Here is a 19,235-nt window from a genome sequence, read left to right on the forward strand (position 1 = left end):
TCATCTATGGCACCATTTGTCAAAGCTGATTAGTGGTATCCCAATTTCAGTAATGCCCTATAATTATTATTTGGAAGCCTTCCTCTTTATAGTGTTTTCCTCTATACAGTGTTCAGAATTTGTGGTCCCTTGAAAAACGTTATATAGAGGTTTCACTGTATTACATAAAGCAGGAATTTTCCCACAGTGTTCTCAAGATTTTGTCTTCAGTGGGACTCCATTTGGTCCACTGAAGAAGGGTGCCAATACATTTCATTTTCAGCATTTGTTGGGATGACTAGGTTTAAAAGAGTTTTTGAGGGTGATAAATAACTCACCTGCTCTGGCATTTGGTTGTCTTTCACACTGCATCTCCATATAGTAGTTTCATTGGTATTTATTTCTGGTATCAAATAACCATCTATGCCTAATATGGCATAATTTACATAATTGTTGTGAACTCAAGCAAACATTTAAAAATAAAAAGCTGCATGCAGCTTGTGACTGCTGTACAGTTTGAATTTCTAACGGTTGCCATTTCCGTCGAGGCTAATGCCTGCACTTGCTAAAAATGATTTTAAGTCACTTAAAGAATAGTGGAAACATTTCACACTAACTCCTTGCATAATGTAGAACCTTCTGGTTTGTTGACAGTGAAGTGCCAAATTTTAGTTTTTAAACAAAGGCAGTATTGAATGAGAGAACAGAGAATTACTGTCCTAGCTGCAAGTTGGTGTATCTCATTTCTCTTCAGTTCAAATGACCTTCTGCATCTGTACTACACTAATCATCATACAGTGGTTGGTGGAGACTACATAGTTTACTAGAATCATTTCCTCCTCTTCCCCTGCTGTCCTATTCCATTCACGAATGACACGCAGGGAGAAGATGGTCAGTACCCCTTTGTGTGAGTCTCAGTTTTTTTCTAATTATAGAGATTGTTATTATTGGAGGTAGTATAAGATGTTGCCCTATTTTTGGAATTTTATGATTAAGGGAGTCTGGGATGTACATCATCTTGTTACTGCTGTTACCGAAAATTTTTATTATACTGGCACACTGACCTAGTGAACCCAAGAAAGATGGTGAAGCTGTTCTTTGTATCTTTCCTGCCTCTTCTGTTAACCTTGGTAAGGGTCACAGACTTATATCAATTTCTCAAGAATCAACCAAACAAGGATTTTATAAGTGACCGCTTTCGTGTGTGAACTACATTTCTGTATGGTTCCTCCAGCAAATCCGAGGCTGGCATCTCACCCCTTCTGGTCATTCCACCATACATTGCTTCAGCCAAATACTCCTAAATACAGTAAAGTTGTAACTACCATAGCCAAACAGTATTGGAGCCCTTTTTTTATTTATTTAAATGAGTTACATTAGAGTCAGCCGCTAATTTTTGTAGTTCATTTTTTGCTTATTTCTTTAGTGAAGCAGGATTTTTTCATCATAATACAATGACAATAGATGTGTGTGTGTGTGTGTGTGTGTGTGTGTGTGTGTGTGTGTGTGTGTGTGTATACATATATAAAAACAAAGATGAGGTGACTTACCGAACGAAAGCGCTGGCAGGTCGATAGACACACAAACATACACACAAAATTCAAGCTTTCGCAACGAACTGTTGCCTCATCAGGAAAGAGGGAAGGAGAGGGAAAGACGGAAGGAAGTGGGTTTTAAGGGTGAGGGTAAGGAGTTATTCCAATCCCGGGAGCGGAAAGACTTACCTTAGGGGAAAAAAGGACAGGTATACACTCGCACACACACACATATCCATCCACACATACTGCTTGTGTCTGTATGTGTGGATGGATATGTGTGTGTGAGTGTATACCTGTCCTTTTTTCCCCCTAAGGTAAGTCTTTCCGCTCCCGGGATTGGAATGACTCCTTACCCTCACCCTTAAAGCCCACTTCCTTCCGTCTTTCCCTCTCCTTCCCTCTTTCCTGATGAGGCAACAGTTTGTTGCGAAAGCTTGAATTTTGTGTGTATGTTTGTGTTTGTTTGTGTGTCTATCAACCTGCCAGCGCTTTCGTTCGGTAAGTCACCTCATCTTTGTTTTTATATATAATTTTTCCCACGTGGAATGTTTCCCTCTATTATATATGTATATATATTACAAATGATTGAAGCGGTTTCACAGCTCTACAATAACTTTATTATTTGAGATATTTTCACAATGCTTTGCACACACATACGAAAACTCAAAAAGTTTTTTTAGGCATTCACAAATGTTCGATATGTGCCCCTTTAGTGATTCGGCAGACATCAAGCCGATAATCAAGTTCCTCCCACACTCGGCGCAGCATGTCCCCATCAATGAGTTCGAAAGCATGGTTGATGCGAGCTCGCAGTTCTGGCACGTTTCTTGGTAGAGGAGGTTTAAACACTGAATCTTTCACATAACCCCACAGAAAGAAATCGCATGGGGTTAAGTCGGGAGAGGGTGGAGGCCATGATATGAATTGCTGATCATGATCTCCACCACGACCGATCCATCGGTTTTCCAATCTCCTGTTTAAGAAATGCTGAACATCATGATGGAAGTGCAGTGGAGCACCATCCTGTTGAAAGATGAAGTCGGCGCTGTCTGTCTCCAGTTGTGGCATGAGCCAATTTTCCAGCATGTCCAGATACACGTGTCCTGTAACGTTTTGTTTTTTTTTTTTTTTTTTTTTTTTTTTTTTTTTTTTTTTTTTTTCCGCAGAAGAAAAAGGGGCCGTAAACTTTAAACCGTGAGATTGCACAAAACACGTTAACTTTTGGTGAATTGCGAATTTGCTGCACGAATGCGTGAGGATTCTCTACCGCCCAGATTCGCACATTGTGTCTGTTCACTTCACCATTAAGAAAAAATGTTGCTTCATCACTGAAAACAAGTTTCCCACTGAACGCATCCTCTTCCATGAGCTGTTGCAACCGCGCCGAAAATTCAAAGCGTTTGACTTTGTCATCGGGTGTCAGGGCTTGTAGCAATTGTAAACGGTCAGGCTTCTGCTTTAGCCTTTTCTGTAAGATTTTTCAAACCGTCGGCTGTGGTTCGTTTAGCTCCCTGCTTGCTTTATTCGTCAACTTCCGCGTGCTACGCGTTCAACAGTTTCTTCGCTCACTGCAGGCCGACCCGTTGATTTCCCCTTACAGAGGCATCCAGAAGCTTTAAACTGCGCATACCATCGCCGAATGGACTTAGCAGTTGGTGGATCTTTGTTGAACTTCGTCCTGAAGTGTCGTTGCACTGTTATGACTGACTGATGTGAGTGCATTTCAAGCACGACATATGCTTTCTCGGCTCCTGTCGCCATTTTGTCTCACTGCGCTCTCGAGCGCTCTGGCGGCAGAAACCTGAAGTGCGGCTTCAACCGAACAAAACTTTGAGTTTTTCTACGTATCTGTAGTGTGTCGTGACCATATGTCAATGAATGGAGCTACTGTGAATTTATGAAATAACTTCAATCATTTGTAATAGCCCTCTAGAAGCAAGTTTTAATGAGGAAAGGACACCTGATCGTCTGCAAATTTCTCCAATTCATACAGAGCTATTCAAAAAGAAGGGACGGATTTCAAATATTTATTGCTTCCAAACTACAAAAGATAGGAACACAATTCCAGTGATTCAGGAAAGATAAATGTTCAAATTTTTATGCATTTGGTGCAAGCACCCTGTGTTACACAACAAATATCAAAATGGTGGCTCATTCCCTGCCACACGTAAAGCAGCTGATCTCTCATTATCGAATTCACAGCTTCAACAGTGCGATGTCGCGGACTTTAGAGTGTGTCAGGCATACTGGGGGTTAAACGTGGTCTTTTACTGTATCCACAAATAAGTCATAAGGTGTGAGGTCTGGGGGGTGTTGGATTTTAAGAGGTGAAGCAGAAGATGAACTTATTTGTTGGTGGCCTCCCAGATCTCCAGACGCCACACCTTGTGAGTTTTATCTGTGGCTTTATGTAAAAGACCATATTTTTATCCCCACTATGCCTGACACTCTTGAAAGACTGCGACATTGCATTGGTAAAGCTGTAAATTTGATAACAAGAGACCAGCTGCTTCGTGTGTGGCAGGAAATGAGTCACCATTTTGATATTTGTAGTATGACACATGATGTTGACATTGAATGCATAAAAATTTGAACTTTTCTCTTTCCAGGAACATTGGAATTGCATTTTTTCTTTTGTAGTTTGGAGGCAATAAATGTTTGAAATCCGTTCCTTCTTTTTGAATAGCCGTGTATTTTTGTGGCGTATTCCTGGTGCATTAGATTTCTGGTGCATACCTTTCACCCATTATTTGAGTTAGCTGACTGACAACTTACATCTTTCTAAATACAAGGTCCACATTGCTGCACTTGTGACAGTAGAGTACATGAATGCTAGAAATGTTGATTAGTGGCAAAGAGCTTTTTATGAACTGGATATGTGGTTAGGTACTCTATCCGTGCTGGTATATCAATGCAAGAACTGAAGCACCAAAGGAAGTGCTGGATTTCAAGCTTTGACCTGGTCTCAATTAAAACTAAAAGAGTTTCCACTGCTTCCGTCACCACTGAGTCGAAGAGAACTGCATTGACGTTTGTGACTCGATGTTGTGTGACAGTGAAAAAATTCTGTTATTCTGAGACATGATGGTGAAGGAAATGGTGGAAAGTGATTTGGCGAAATATGTAGTTAATAGAAATATCGGTTTTACTCTCTACAAGGTATGGAATCTGGCATTTTCTTTGTACAATTTCCAAATATGTCACTACAGTGCATCAATATCTCAGCAGGTTATGAGAGTAACTGTAAATTCAGTTTATGCAAAGCTCTTTGACGATGAACAACATTTTTCACCATTTTGTATTCTGTTGCTGTGAATACAGTGATGTGGGTGTCGTGTTTAAAATAACAGCTGCGAGTACTACAGCTTCAGTCTGTGATCTCATGGCTGAAATGTTTTTGTAACTGCATGCCCAATATATAATCTTTAGTTCAAGTGCATCTCTCTTCAGATATTCCAATGCATGATTTGGCTTATTAGGCAGCAGTGTGAGGAATTGTACCAAAACTTCTGGAAATAAACAAACATGACATAACTTGATTTCAATTATCTACTGATTTCCAGATTTTACAAACTATCAGAGTAAGCTTGGTTTCAACATGACCAGTACTTGCGAAAACGATGTTGATTCCTACATAATAGTTGTTAGGTCTTCTGGAAGGTAGTCATATATATGTTCTGTAATACTATAAGAAATCAGTGTCAGTAAGTGGTCTGTAGTTTTACATGTGTCTGGTGACCTTGGTTTATACATATAGTATGTCAGATTACTACCCAAATTCTGATTGCAAAAATACTTAACCAAGATAACAAAAATCCTCTAGCCGAGCACTGCATATATGTTTATCCATATATCTTATGCCATTCTGTGCTGATGATAAACATTTAAAGTATTTATAGAGGTTGTTTTTGGCCCTGTATTTCAATCAAAACAGTGCTAATCAACTGAAGAATAGAGAAACATGGTGCCAGTAGTAATAGATCACACATACACATTCGGAGACAGCTAAATGTTTGCAGTATGAAGCAAGTGTTGTTTGAGGACTTTTTGGTAGGGAGGACACAGCATAATATCTTGAATGGAAAGTCATGTTAGGTGTAGAAGTAACTTCGGGTGTGCCCCAGGGAAGTGTGTTGGAACCTTTGCTTTTCATATTGTACAGGGTGATTCTGAAGTCACTATACATTTTGTACTTAAACAGATTTTATTAACCAATATGTAATGGCACTGCAACTTATGTTACAATAGGACGTAATTTCAGTACATTTCAATGTGACCACCTTGCATGTCTAGGCACCCCCCTCCCCGCCCCAGTGCTCCACTGTAGACCAAAAAACCTGTGCAAGCAAATCTGGTGTAATCTCAGCAGCTGTGGCTCGAATCTGCTGCGTTAAGAGTTCAGTGCTGCGGATCTTCACCTAGTATACCTTAGACTTGATAAACCCTTGTGCAAAAAAGTCTAAGGATGTCAAGTCAGGAGAGCAGGGTGCCCACATCTGTGGAGAGGCACAAGCTATCCACTTACCAGGAAATGCTTGATTCAGATAATCCTGAACAATGAGAGCAAAATGGCGTGGTGCACCATCCTGTTGAAAAACAACAGTATCCATAAACCCATCAGATACCAATTGGAGCTCAAAAAACTGTTCCAGTAACAGTTTGTTCTGCGAAGAAGAAGAAGAAGAAGGGCCTGTACACTGTTGACCCCGTTATTCCTAACCACACATTCACTTTTGCTGTGTCGTGTTGCCACTCCTGCAGCACACTTGGTTGTTCACCTGCACAGATCCTGCTTCATCACTGAACGAGACATTTTGCATCAAATTATCATTTTCCACAGCTTGTAGCAGGTCATGAGACACATCTTGTCTGGCTGTGTAGTCCTCCACTTCAAGCTGATGTATGACCTGGATATGGTACGCATGGTTGTGCAGCTTGTAACGAAGAACTCTCTCTACAGTGGTTTGAGGAATACCAAGCTCCCTACTAAGTCTCCTGGTAGATGCGGAAGGGCTACATGTGACCACATCCTGCACACTTTGCACGGCCTCACTGGATATTCTTCATCTGCAACACTACCAGTGTGCTGGAATTTATTGAAGAGGGTCTTGATAGCAAGCGTGGTGGGGCCTGTTTTCCGGAATCGATTGGCAAAGTCTGTCTGCACCTGTTCATACATCATTCCACGAAGACGAGCAGAAACAACAGCGACTCTTTCTTCTTTGGTTAGCATTCTGTCGTAGTTCCTGCAAGAAACAAATATTCCGTTACTATATCACTGAAGTGTATAGTGACTTTAGGATCACCCTGTATATTAAGGGCCTTGTGGAGAATATTAATAGGAACATCAGGCTTTTTTTGCAGATGCTGCAGTTTTTTTTATAATGAAGTATTGTCAGAAAGAAGCTGCATAAGTATTCAGTCGTATCTTGACAAGATTTAAACTTGATGCAGAGATTGGCAACTTGCTTTAAATATTCAGAAATGTAACATTTTGCACTTCACAAAACTAAACAAAAGTAGTATCCTATGACTAAAATATTGATGAGTCACTGTTGGAATCGGCCAACTCATACAAATATCTGTGTGTAACACTTTGTAGGGATATGAAATGAAATGGAAGGATCAGACAGATTCAGTCATGGGTAAAGAAAGAGATAGACTTCACTTTATTAGTAAAATACGGGGGAAATGGAATCAGTCTACAAAGAAGATTGCTTAAAAATCACTTGTGTGACCGGTTCTAGAATGTTGCTCGAGTGTGTGGGACCCATACCAAATAAGGCTAACAGAGGATACTGAACGCATACAGAGGAGGCAGTATGAATGGTCACAGGTTTTTTAATCCCTGGGAGAGTGGCACAGAGATACTGAAGGAACTGTACTGGAAGACTCTTGAAGATAGGCGTAAACTACCCTGAGAAAGTCTATTAGCATTAAAAGTTTTAAGAACGGGCTTTAAATGGTTACTCTTCGATTATACTGTGACCCTATATGTATCGCTTACATATGGATTGTACAGATAAGATTAGAATAATTACTCATGTACAGTGCCATGCACCTCGTGGTGGTTTGCAGAGTATAGATGTAGATGTTGAAGTGTCAGTTTGATTATATTTATTATGTTATTGATGGTACTGTGGAGTTTGATTGTATTAATGAGTTCAGTCAAGAAAAACAATTACTCCATGAGATATCCTTAAAATTAACATATCGGGTCTAGATTTAGGAAGTAGGACAAGGAAGAGAAGGAAAAACTGTAGGTAAATATTGACTGGGGGGGGGGGGGGGGAGATAAGAGATGCTTTCTGGTAGAATTTCGCCCAGAGTATACTTAAATCATCGGTAATACTTAGTTTAAGAATCATGAAAGAAGATAGTATATGAGGCTAATCTGGAAAGTAAGGTTACCAGAACTTTTTGAAGTACAAAAAATGAATTTATTTTAATAAAATTTACGTGGCCTGTAGAATAGGTCTTACACCATAATCACCATTTACCTCAATACTTTGTGTCACCAATGGGGAAGAGTTTTTTGATTCCTGTGTCACAGACATCTCCCTCCACCTTTTATCAGACAGTTCTTCGCTTCCATTTTCACCTCATAAGTGTCAGAAAAGTGTTTTCCATGAAGGTGTTTCGCTAGGTGCGAGATCAGAGTTGTGAGAGGGGTGGCTTAAAACATCCCAACCAAACAAAGTCAACATCTCTTGTGTTGTTTGACCGGTGTGCGGACGCGTATTGTCATGAAGGAGACGTACTTCCGTTGTCAGCATCCCATGAAATTTGTTTTCTATGGCTCTGCGAAGTTTCTTCTTAGTCTAACAATATCTTGCAGCATTGTTGTTTCACCTTTTTCCCAAATAATCAATGAGAAAAACCACTTTTCTGTCCCAAAACACTGACACCATGATTTTCTTTGCTGTTTGCTGAGTTTTGAATGTTTTGGCTGAATGAGAATGAGTATGGCACTACTGCATTGATTGTTGTTTGCTGTCTGGAGTATGGTGATGAGCCTAAGTTTCATCTGCTGTCTCAATTGAGTTGAGAAAAGCCTCACCTTCAGTCTCAAAACAGTCTAGAAATTAGTGAGCAGCACTGACTCTGTTCTTTTTGTGTACTTTGGCAAGCCCTTTGGACACCCATTGTGCTTACAATTTGTGATAATTTAGTTGATCAGTTAAGATTTTATGAACAACAGCTTGTGAAATGTTTGGACAAACTGCATGCAGGTCGTCAATTGTCTAACAATGATCAGGGAGTAGATGTTCTTCAATTATTTGCACAATATCATCAGTCACAACAGACAGCCTCCTGCTTCTATCTTCATTGTGAATTTCTGTCCTTCCAAAATTGAAATTCCTTATCCATTTTGTAACATGCTGCTGTGACATTAAGTCCTCTCCATAACTGAAACAATTTCATGATGAATAACAGTGGTGTTCATACTCTTAGCGTTTAGGCAGTGAATTGCAGTGCGCACTTTGCACTTGGCAAGAGCCAGAAGGAGAACACTACCACAACACTAATCAATGAGCTATTGATTGTTGGGAATGCTTGTTCCTTCTGCTGGCTTCCTGCTACATGGCAGTGGTACCAACTTTAACCACGGACATTCCATGCTAAAGCTACTTGCCGTGTAACCTTAGTTTCCAGAGAATCCTCGTATGTGGAAGAGTCCTGGAGGCACCTGAATGTTTCGTATTGGTTATATCATGGTTAAGACAGAGATTTTGGAATCCGATTTTAAATTGTAAAACATTTCCGGAGGGGGGGGGGGATATTGACTTTGAGCACAATTTATTGGTTATGAATTGTAGATTAAAACCAAAGAAATTACAAAACAGTAGGAAAGAAAGGAAACGGGACTTGAATAAGTTGAAAGAACCAGAGGGTGTTGAGAGTATCGGAGGAAACATTAGGCAACGATTGACTGGAACTGACTGGGGAAAGAAATGCAATAGAAGAAGAATGAGTAGCTTTGAGAGATGAAATAGTGAAGACAGCGGAGGATCAAACAGGTAAAATGACAAGGCCTAGTAGAAATCTTTGGATGTCACAGGAAAAATTGAATTTAGTTGAGGAAAATGGAAAATATAAAAAAGCAGTAAGTGAAGCAGGCGAAAGGAAGAATGCAAATTCTAAAGAAAGAAATTGACAGGGAGTGCAAAATTTCTAAGCAGGAATGGCTAGAGGACAAAAATAAGGATCTATAATTGTATTTCACTAAGGGAAACATAGATACTGTCTACAGAAAAATTAAAGAAATCTGTGGAGAAAAGAGAAACAGCTGTATGAATCTCAAGAGCTCAGATGGAAAACCAGTCCTAAGCAAAGAAGAAAAGGTTGAAAGGTAGAATTAGTATATAGAGGGTTCGTACAACAGAGATGAACTTGAAGGCAATGTTACAGAAAGGGAAGAGGACATACATGAAGATGAGATGCCATATATGTTACTGCGAGAAGAATTTGACAGAGCTTGAAAGACCTAAGTCAAAACGAGGCCCTGGTAGTAAACAACATTCCATCAGAACTATGAATAGCTGTGGGTGGCCCAGCCATGACAAAAATGTTCCATATGGTGCGCACAAGATGTATAAGACAAGTGACGTAACCTCAGACTTTAAGAAGAATGTAATAATTACTACTCCAAAGAAATGAAGTTCCAGTATGTGTGAATATTACTGAACTATCACTTTAATAAGTCATTATTGCAACATACTAACATGAATTATTTGCAGAAGAATGGAAAAAGTGTTAGAATCTGACCTTGGAGAAAATCAGTTTGGAGTCCAGAGAAATGTGGGCATACATGAGGCACTACTGACCCTACGACTTCTCGTATAAGATTGGAAAGGCAAACCAACATTTATTGCATTTGTTGACTTAGAGAAAGCTTTTGACAATGTTGACTGGAGTACTCTCTTTCAAATTTTGAAGGCTGCAGGGGTAAAATATAGGGAGCAAAAGGCTATTTACAACTCATAAAGAAACCAGAGAGCAGTTGCAAGAGTTAAGGGGCATTAAAGGGAAGGCATGGTTGAGAAGGCTGTGAGACAGGGTTGTAGCATATTCCAGATGTTATTCAGTCTGTACATCAAGCAAGCGGTAAAGGGAATCTAAAGAAAAATTTGGAATAGGAGTTAAAATTCAGGGAGAAGAAATAAAAACTTCAAAGTTTATCGATAACTTTGTAACTCAGTCTGTGACAGCAAAGGACTTGAAAGAGCAGTTGAATGGAACAGACAGTTCCTGAAAGAAGGAAATAAGATGAACATAAAAAAAGCAAACAAAAAACGGTAATGGAATTAGTCGAATTAAATAGGGTGTTGCTGCGGGAATTGGGTAGGGAACAAGACAGTTGAAGTATTACATGAGCTTTTGCCATTTGGGCAGCAAAATAACTGATCATCTCTAGGTTATAAAATGTAGACTGGTGATGGGAAGAAAAGGGTTTCCGAACAAGAGAAATTTGTTAACATCGAATATAAGCTTAAATGTTGGGAAGTATTTTCTGAAAGTATTTGTATGGAGTTTAGCCTTTATGGAAATGAAACATGGGCGATAAACAGTTTGGACAAGAAGAGAATAGAGACGTCCAAAATGTGGTGCTACAGATGAATGTTGAAGATTAGATGGGTAGATCGTGTAACTAATGAGGAAGCATTGAATGTAATTGGTGAGAAAAGAAATTTGTGGCACAACCTGAATTAGAAGAAGGGATCTTTTGATACAACACGTTTTGTGACAATTTAGTATTGGATCAATTTAATATTGGAGGGAAGTGTGTGTGTGGGGGGGGGGGGGGGTAAAAACCGTAGAGGGGGATACCAAGAGATGAATACAATAAGCAAATTCAGAAGGATGTAAGTTGCAGTAGTTAGTTGGAGATAGAGAGGCCTGCACAGGATAGAGTAGGATGAAGAGCTGCATCAAAGCAGTGTTTGGTTAAAGACCATAACAAAATAGCAGCACCAGGTTATTATATCAAAAGAATGAAGAACTGCAACTATTCATGCTCTCTCAGGAGGATTTGTGGAACAAGATACATGTAAGAGAAAAAAGATAAGCTCAGATGTTAGTAACCTTCTGAAAGAGAAAATACTAGTGCTTTATCCAGATTCTATCACAGTGGCTTAATGAATTACTTGACAAAAATTTACCTATGTAATTTGAGACTTGGTTTTGAAACTTTCGGGGACACATTATGTTTCACATCATCCAGTTTTCCTTTTTTACATGAAATTTTGAGGTTTTATTTCTTCACAAAATGTTGCTTATTAACTTGGTGTTAAAAATATATTTGCCAATTTTAAATCTTGAATTTTACTAGAAGAACACAAAAATAGCCTTGTGCCTCCTGCCTTAAGATTGCGCGCCTATCATGACAAAGTTTTTATCATTATTATTACTACTACTACTACTACTACTACTGTTACTACACTATGATTCAAACGGTGGATAGAAACACCAGGAAGCAATCAGAATGTATGAAATGTAATTGCATAGATTACAACAGTCTACTCACCAAGTGGCAGCAGGAGAGAACACATGTCAAGGTTAAGGAAATTTGCAAGTTTTTGGAGCCACTGGCTCCTTCTTCTGCCAGAAGATTTGAAGGGGAAGGGAGAGTGATGAGAGACTGAAAACATTAACCCCAGGTGGTTGGGGAGAACCAAGGATGTGGTGAAATGCCAGTTCCCACCTGTGGAGTTCTGAGAAACTGATCTCTGGGGGAAGAATCCAGATGCACATGTGGCGAAACAGGTACCAAGGCCATGACTGTCATGTTCTAGAGCACGCGGTACTACAGGATATTGGGTGTTGTCAGTTTAAATCATCAACTAATCCTAACTAATAACTTGGTTATTAAAGGCCTAACAGTGTCGTTTTGTTGGTGGCTCTCCATTTGATAGCAGATCTTTTGCCAGTTGGTATAGCTGGTGGTAGCAAGTGCATAGTGCTAGTTTGCAGTGGGGTCAGTCACAGGTGTAGGAGCCTTAAGGTAGGGAAGTGGGTGCAGAAGGAGCATAGAATCGTACAAGGATATTACGGGAATTGGGAGGGTCACAAAAAACTGTTCTAGGTGTGGCCGGCCAAATGTCTGACAAAATACATCTCATCTCGGGTCATGATTTTAAGAAGTCATAGCCTTGTCAAAGTTGCTGATTAATGTATTAAAGTCCAGAATAACACTGAGTGAGAGCAGATGGAACTCATAAGTTTTGCAAGTATCAGCCATACCAGGATTGGATGTGATGGCCTGAGAAATCTGCTATTGCACTGGGCTGGTAATTACATCCAGCACTGAAGTGACAATGGTGTTGTATTGCTGTGAAGAGTTTGCATCCAAACAAATACATTTGCGTCAAACGCCAAGGCTGAATGGGAAGGAACATTTGACATGGAAAAGATGGTAGCTGTGAGGGTGTAAGTACTGTGGGTTGTTGGTAGGTGTAATGTGAAGAGAAATGTGTAGCTGACCCTAGGTGAGGGTGAGGTCAACATCAAAGAAAGTGGCATGGCATTCGGAATAGTTTCATGTAAAAATTAGGTGGGAGAATATATTTAGAGATTCCAGTAATTGGTCAGCCGTGCCATGAGTCCTACAGCAAACATGTCATCAATGTATCTAAACCAAACCTGGGACTGAAGGCTTACGGATCCCAAGAAAACCTACTCCAAGCCGTATATGAAAGGTTGGCGTAGGGATGAGCCATCCTGGTTCACATGGCCATGCCCCTGATCATTTTGTTTGTCTGCCAGGCCATCACATCCAATCCTGTTTCTGCTGACACCCCATCCCCACCCGCTTCCTCCCGAGGGGGGGGGACCTTAGAGGTACACCTTTTGTCACTCAGTATGATCCAGGTCTTGAACTGCATCGACAAGGCTATAACTTCCTTAAACCCCTGCCCTGAAATGAGGTCCATTCTTTTTAATATCTTTCCCACCACATATTGAATAGTTTTTACTGCTCCACTAATCTCTGCAATAGCCTTGTCAGCTCTATGCTTCTTGTGCACCCATCTCCCTACCCTATGGCTCCTACCCCTGTGCTGTACCCACTACAAGACTTGCCCTATGCACACCACCCCTGTAACTGGCAAAACATATACTCTCAAAGGGAGAGTAACGTATGAAATGGCTAGCCGGGTACCAGCAGTTATGTACACACTGTTCAGCCTTTTATACCCAAGTTTTCAGTTAGGGTGAATTGGCATAGGAGGAAGCTGTATACTAGAAAGATCCAACATTCTGGTGCACAGCATGCTGTACAACATGATAGTCGTGAACTTGGTGCCTGTTATGACATCCGCATTCTTTCCCCAGACACCAGTATCTCAGAACTCTGCAGGATGGAACTGGTGTTACATGTCCTTGGTTCTCGCTATCTGTGTGGCCTTAATTTAGATTAATTTCATTGGTCTCAGCATATCTTCTCAGTAATTACTGCCTTATTTGCTCCCTTTTAGTTTTCTGTGTCTTTTATTTTTCTAGGTTTCTGCCCTTAATAACTTGTGCATGTTGTTTTCTCAGTAATCTCTGCTCGGCCAGTGCAGTCCCCGACAATCAAACTTTCCTTCTCAACCCCTCGGTAAGTCTGCTCTGACCTTGGGATCTTAATGACTTTTCTGAACTCTCCCATTTCGTAAACCTTGCCAGTCTTTTTCCTCACCCCTGTTCCTTCCTCTTCAGCCCTTCTGCCGGAAGAAGGAACCACTGGTTCTAAAAACTTGCAAATTTCCTTACCTTAACATGTGTTTTCTCCTGCTGCCACTTGTGTGGATTTTTTATCCATCCAGTTACAGTCTGTTTTTAATGTTGATCATTTTTGTTGATATAGAATTTATGAAATGTCAGCCAACCTAACTTCTGTTGACAAGAAACCGTGTGTACATGGCACATGGGAAATTAAGAAGGAGCTAACTGTTGTGTGGGGTAAATGACACCTCTCTTAACCATTCCCAATCATTTCTACTGCACTCCCTACAAGAAACATATAGTTCAGAATACTAGGAATATCATTTATGTTTTGTTTCTGTTGCCTGTAAAACCAATATTCTCAGTTGAATTTTCCATTTCATACAGATAAATGCCTAACCATATTCTTCTCTAGTCTTATTTCTGATGGAAGATTATCTAAAGTTACAGCCATATTGCTGATAGCTTATTACTGTGAGGTTATTTCCACTTCACAAATAGCTTTATTGCTTTTGTTTACTGTATCATTATAACCTGTTTGTTTACTGTATCATTATAACCTGGTGAGAAAAACGTATTTCATTCACTTTTATCTTTGCTTTGTAAAATTATCTTCTTGAGGTAGAGGGAAAAGGTTTAATTTCTTTTGTTTGCAAATAATGTTTGTACATAGTTTGGAAACTTTTTAAATGGATACTTTTTCTCATTGATTTTTGTCTTTCTGTGAGAAATAACTTTCCTGGAGTCTTTGGTTTCATAGTAGTAGTCTGCCGTACTTTTCACAAAGGTAGCTATATAATATTAGTAATTGTATTGTTCTAGGGATCTCCGGCAACTCCACTAGAAGCTTCTAAGACCATGGCAGGAGGAGCGATGCCATGGGGTCAAGGAAAAGTGGACAGGGGTAAACGAGATGAAAGTAAGGAGCCAGAAGAAGATGATGATGAGGATGAAGATGATGATGCTGATGCTGCTGGCAGTGGGAGTGAAGAAACTGATGGAGATGATGACAGTGAAAGTGATGATTCTGTTGATAATGATGATGGTGATGATAATGATGGAGATTCTGGTGATTCTGAATCGGTTGACAGCTCTGGCAGTGATTCTGAAGTAAGTGAAGTGTTCTGACTCTTGTTAAATTTACTTTGTGTTTAATCATTGGACGAAACAGCGCTTACGACAATGGAGAATATTACTCTCTGCTGTGTGTAAATAAGTGATTGGATACCATTTATGTCCATACACTTTCCGATGCAGCTTCAATAAAATTTCTAGAAAATCAAGTAATTAGCAAAACCATGAATATAAGACTTCACTAATGAGACGGTAATTGAGAAAATAAATTATTTTAGCTTTGTCAGGTGTCAGCTTTAAGTCAGCGTGCTATTAAAGTGCAACAATGTGACATTAATTCATGACCATATTTGTGACAGAACTGGAGCATCCACTCATTAATTGGCTGAAACTGAAATAACTTGCAGAACAATTATTCTCATGTTCTTTTTCTGTGGTTCGTAACTATTTTCAATACTTAAAAACTGATACATTGTAATCCTGCGTTTACATTCCCGGAATTAATGTTTCCTATTGTTTACAATTTCCCCCCCCCCTCGGTACCTTCAAATTACAAATATTTCATTCCCATCCGTTTTTCCATTGTAATTATTTTTCCTGCAGTTTACACTTAATGAAACAGTGGCAGAGGAATTAAATAAAAACAGAAACATATATTATGCGGACACTTCAGAATGGAAATTTTAGGTGCATTGTTTTTGCAACTATGGTTGCATATTATACTGGTATAGAGGTCAAACCTGAATTGCAATATGCATGCCTCTAACTCGGCTGTAGCCTTTACGAAATGCTTAATGTATTCCACTTTTCTTTTTGTTGTATATTGCTCATTGTTTTCTTACTTTGAAGTGAATGAAGAGACTGATTTGGTCCATGACGACCCTCGTCAGACCGGAAGGGATCAGATGAACATTTTACCATTTCTGCTTTTGCAGTAGCACAGAATGCAGATTTGGACAACCAACCATGCCAGAGGGATGTGGGAGTAGTTACCCCATTCCTCTCCTTTCCCTTGGAGTAGTCTAAGTACTCATTTGTTTGTACTCTCAACTGACTGCCGTGTTATTGTGTCTCATTCTATTTGAAACACAGTGACACTGCCAGAGCATTGGCATGCTTATAAACATTGTGCAGTAAACTTTCTTGAGCACTGTTCTCCTTCATTCTGAATTAGTTGAACTTGTTAAAATATGTAACAATTCATGCTGCTAGTGCTTTATCTCCTAACAATGCCAACCTAATAAATGACTGTACTGTAGTGCTGTAATCAAATGAAGTGTTGGGTTGAGATAAAATTCCAGGGTTAGGCCAATCAAAAGGAAAATTGGCTGTGATAAACAAAAGCTATGGCAGCATTTTTTCTGGATAATACAGCGTGGTCCATTGATAGTGACCAGGCCAAATATCTCACGAAATAAGCATCAAACGAAAAAACTACAAAGAAAGAAACTCGTCTAGCTTGAAGGGGGAAACCAGATGGCGCTATGGTTAGCCCACTAGATGGCGCTGCCATAGTCAAAAGGATATCAATTGTGTTTTTTTAAATAGGAACCCCCATTTTTTATTACATATTCGTGTAGTACGTAAAGAAATATGAATGATTTAGTTGGACCACTTTTTTTGCTTTGTGATAGATGACACTGTAATAGTCACAAACGTGTAAGTACGTGCTATCACGTAACATTCCGCCAGTGCGGACGGTATTTGCTTTGTGATACATTACCTGTGTTAAAATCGACCATTTACCAATTGCGGGAAAGGTCGATATCGTGTTGATGTATGGCTATTGTGATCAAAATGCCCAACAGGCGTGTGCTATGTATGCTGCTCGGTATCCTGGACGACATCATCCAAGTGTCCGGACCGTTCGCCGGATTGTTACCTTATTTAAGGAAACAGGAAGTGTTCAGCCACATGTGAAACATCAACCACGACCTGCAACAAATGATGATGCACAAGTAGGTGTCGTAGCTGCTGTCATGTCTATTCTGCACATCAGTAGCAGACAAATTGCGCGAGAATCGGGAATTTCAAAAACGTCGGTGTTAAGAATGCTACAACAACATCGATTGCACTCGTACCATATTTCTATGCACCAGGAATTGCATGGCGACGACTTTGAGTGTCATGTACAGTTCTGCCACTGGGCACAAGAGAAATTACGGGACAATGACCGGTTTTTTGCATGCATTCTATTTAGCGACGAAGCACCATTCACCAACAGTGGTAACGTAAAGCGACATAATATGCACTATTGGGCAATGGAAAAGCCACGATGGCTGTGACAAGTGGAACATCAGCGACGTTGGCAGGTTAATGTATGGTGTGGCATTATGGGAGGAAGGATAATTGGCCCCCATTTTATCGATGGCAATCTAAATGGTGCAATATATACTGATTCCCTATGTAATGTGCTACCGATGTTACTACAAGTTGTTTCACTGCATGACAGAATGGTGATGTACTTCCAACATGATGGATGTCCAGCACATAGCTCGCGTGCGGTTGAAGCGGTATTGAATTGCACATTTCATGACAGGTGGATTGGTTGTCGAAGCACCATACCATGGCCTGCACGTTCACCGGATCTGACATCCCCGGATTTCCTTCTGTGGGGAAAGTTGAAGGATATTTGCTATCTTGATCCACCGACAACCCTGACAACATGTGTCAGCGCATTATCAATCCATGTGCGAACGTTGTGGAAGGCAAGCTACTCGCTGTTGAGAGGAATGTCGTTACACGTATTGCCAAATACATTGAGGTTGATGGACATCATTTTGAGCATTTATTGCATTAATGTGGTATTTACAGGTAATCACGCTGTAACAGTTTGCGTTCTCAGAAATGAGAAGTTCACAAAGGTATATGTATCACATTGGAACAACCGAAATAAAATGTTCAAATGTTCCTACGTACTTTATTTTAATTTAAAAAACCTACCTGTTACCAACTGTTCATCTAAAATTGTGAGTCATAAGTTTGTGACTATTACAGCGCCATCTATCACAAAGTGAAAAAAGTGGTCCAACTAAAACATTCATATTTCCTTACGTTCTACACGAATATGTAATAAAAAAACACAGTTGATATCCGTTTGACCTATGGCAGCACCATCTAGCGGGCCAACCACAGCGTCATCTGGTTTCCCCCTTCAAGCTAGACAAGTTTTGTTCTTTGCAGTTTTTTTATTTGACGCTTATTTGGTGAGATATTTGGCCCGGTCACAATCAATGGACCACCCTGTATAAAACTACCTCTGAGCTGTCACAGATGTGAGGCCATCTATGAGAAACATATGACAAAATCAAAATTGGTGGCATATTATTTCGTAAAAGGAGGAGGAAGGGGTATTGACTTCGTTTTGCAGGCAGACGTTAGCAAGAGGTGGGTGTTTTTTTAATGTGTAGTGATTCTGAAGGTGGTAATTAGATTGGGAACTAAAGCAAAGCCTTACAATACAGTCACAAATGCCCACACTTTTGGCACTTCTTTCCGATTTTAATCCAATTTCATAGGTGTTGGTTAGGATGAGATCTGATAGGACTTCTAAAATTTAACAATAAGTGTTGCTGTATAGAATGAAATTTTGTCATTAGGTCCTCCATATTACATAAAGAATCAACATCACCTGATGCCAAGTTGTACCCTGAATGTTGTATAATTTCTTGTAAATATCAGTTTTAGTATATGATGTAGCAAGCTTTACAGTATGAAGGTAGGTATACTTATTGTCTACAGTTTAATGTCATGTATATGTATTTAATACATGGCCAGGTCTTGTAATCTCTTTCAACTTAGGCTAAATTTTTAATCTACGAATCAAAACCTTTGAATTCACTTATGAACTAGAAAACCAGAGAAAAAGAAATATCGCCCGAGAAATAGAAACAAGCTATAATATTGAATTTTTTCATCGAAAAATATGAACTATCATCA

The 19,235-nt window shown here is 39.7% G+C and overlaps 1 protein-coding gene across 1 annotated transcript in view; it reads left to right on the plus strand.

Annotated features, from left to right (window-relative positions):
* LOC124804594 (histone-lysine N-methyltransferase ash1) overlaps positions 1-19,235 on the plus strand; it is a 341,957-nt gene that overhangs the window by 11,972 nt on the left and 310,750 nt on the right. Inside the window, exon 5 of the mRNA XM_047264785.1 lies at positions 15,045-15,332. Within this exon, the coding sequence (XP_047120741.1) occupies positions 15,045-15,332 (288 nt within the window). The remainder of the gene's footprint in view (positions 1-15,044; positions 15,333-19,235) is intronic.

The sequence above is a fragment of the Schistocerca piceifrons genome, chromosome 7, assembly GCF_021461385.2.
Source record: "Schistocerca piceifrons isolate TAMUIC-IGC-003096 chromosome 7, iqSchPice1.1, whole genome shotgun sequence".
Classification (NCBI taxonomy): domain Eukaryota; kingdom Metazoa; phylum Arthropoda; class Insecta; order Orthoptera; family Acrididae; genus Schistocerca; species Schistocerca piceifrons.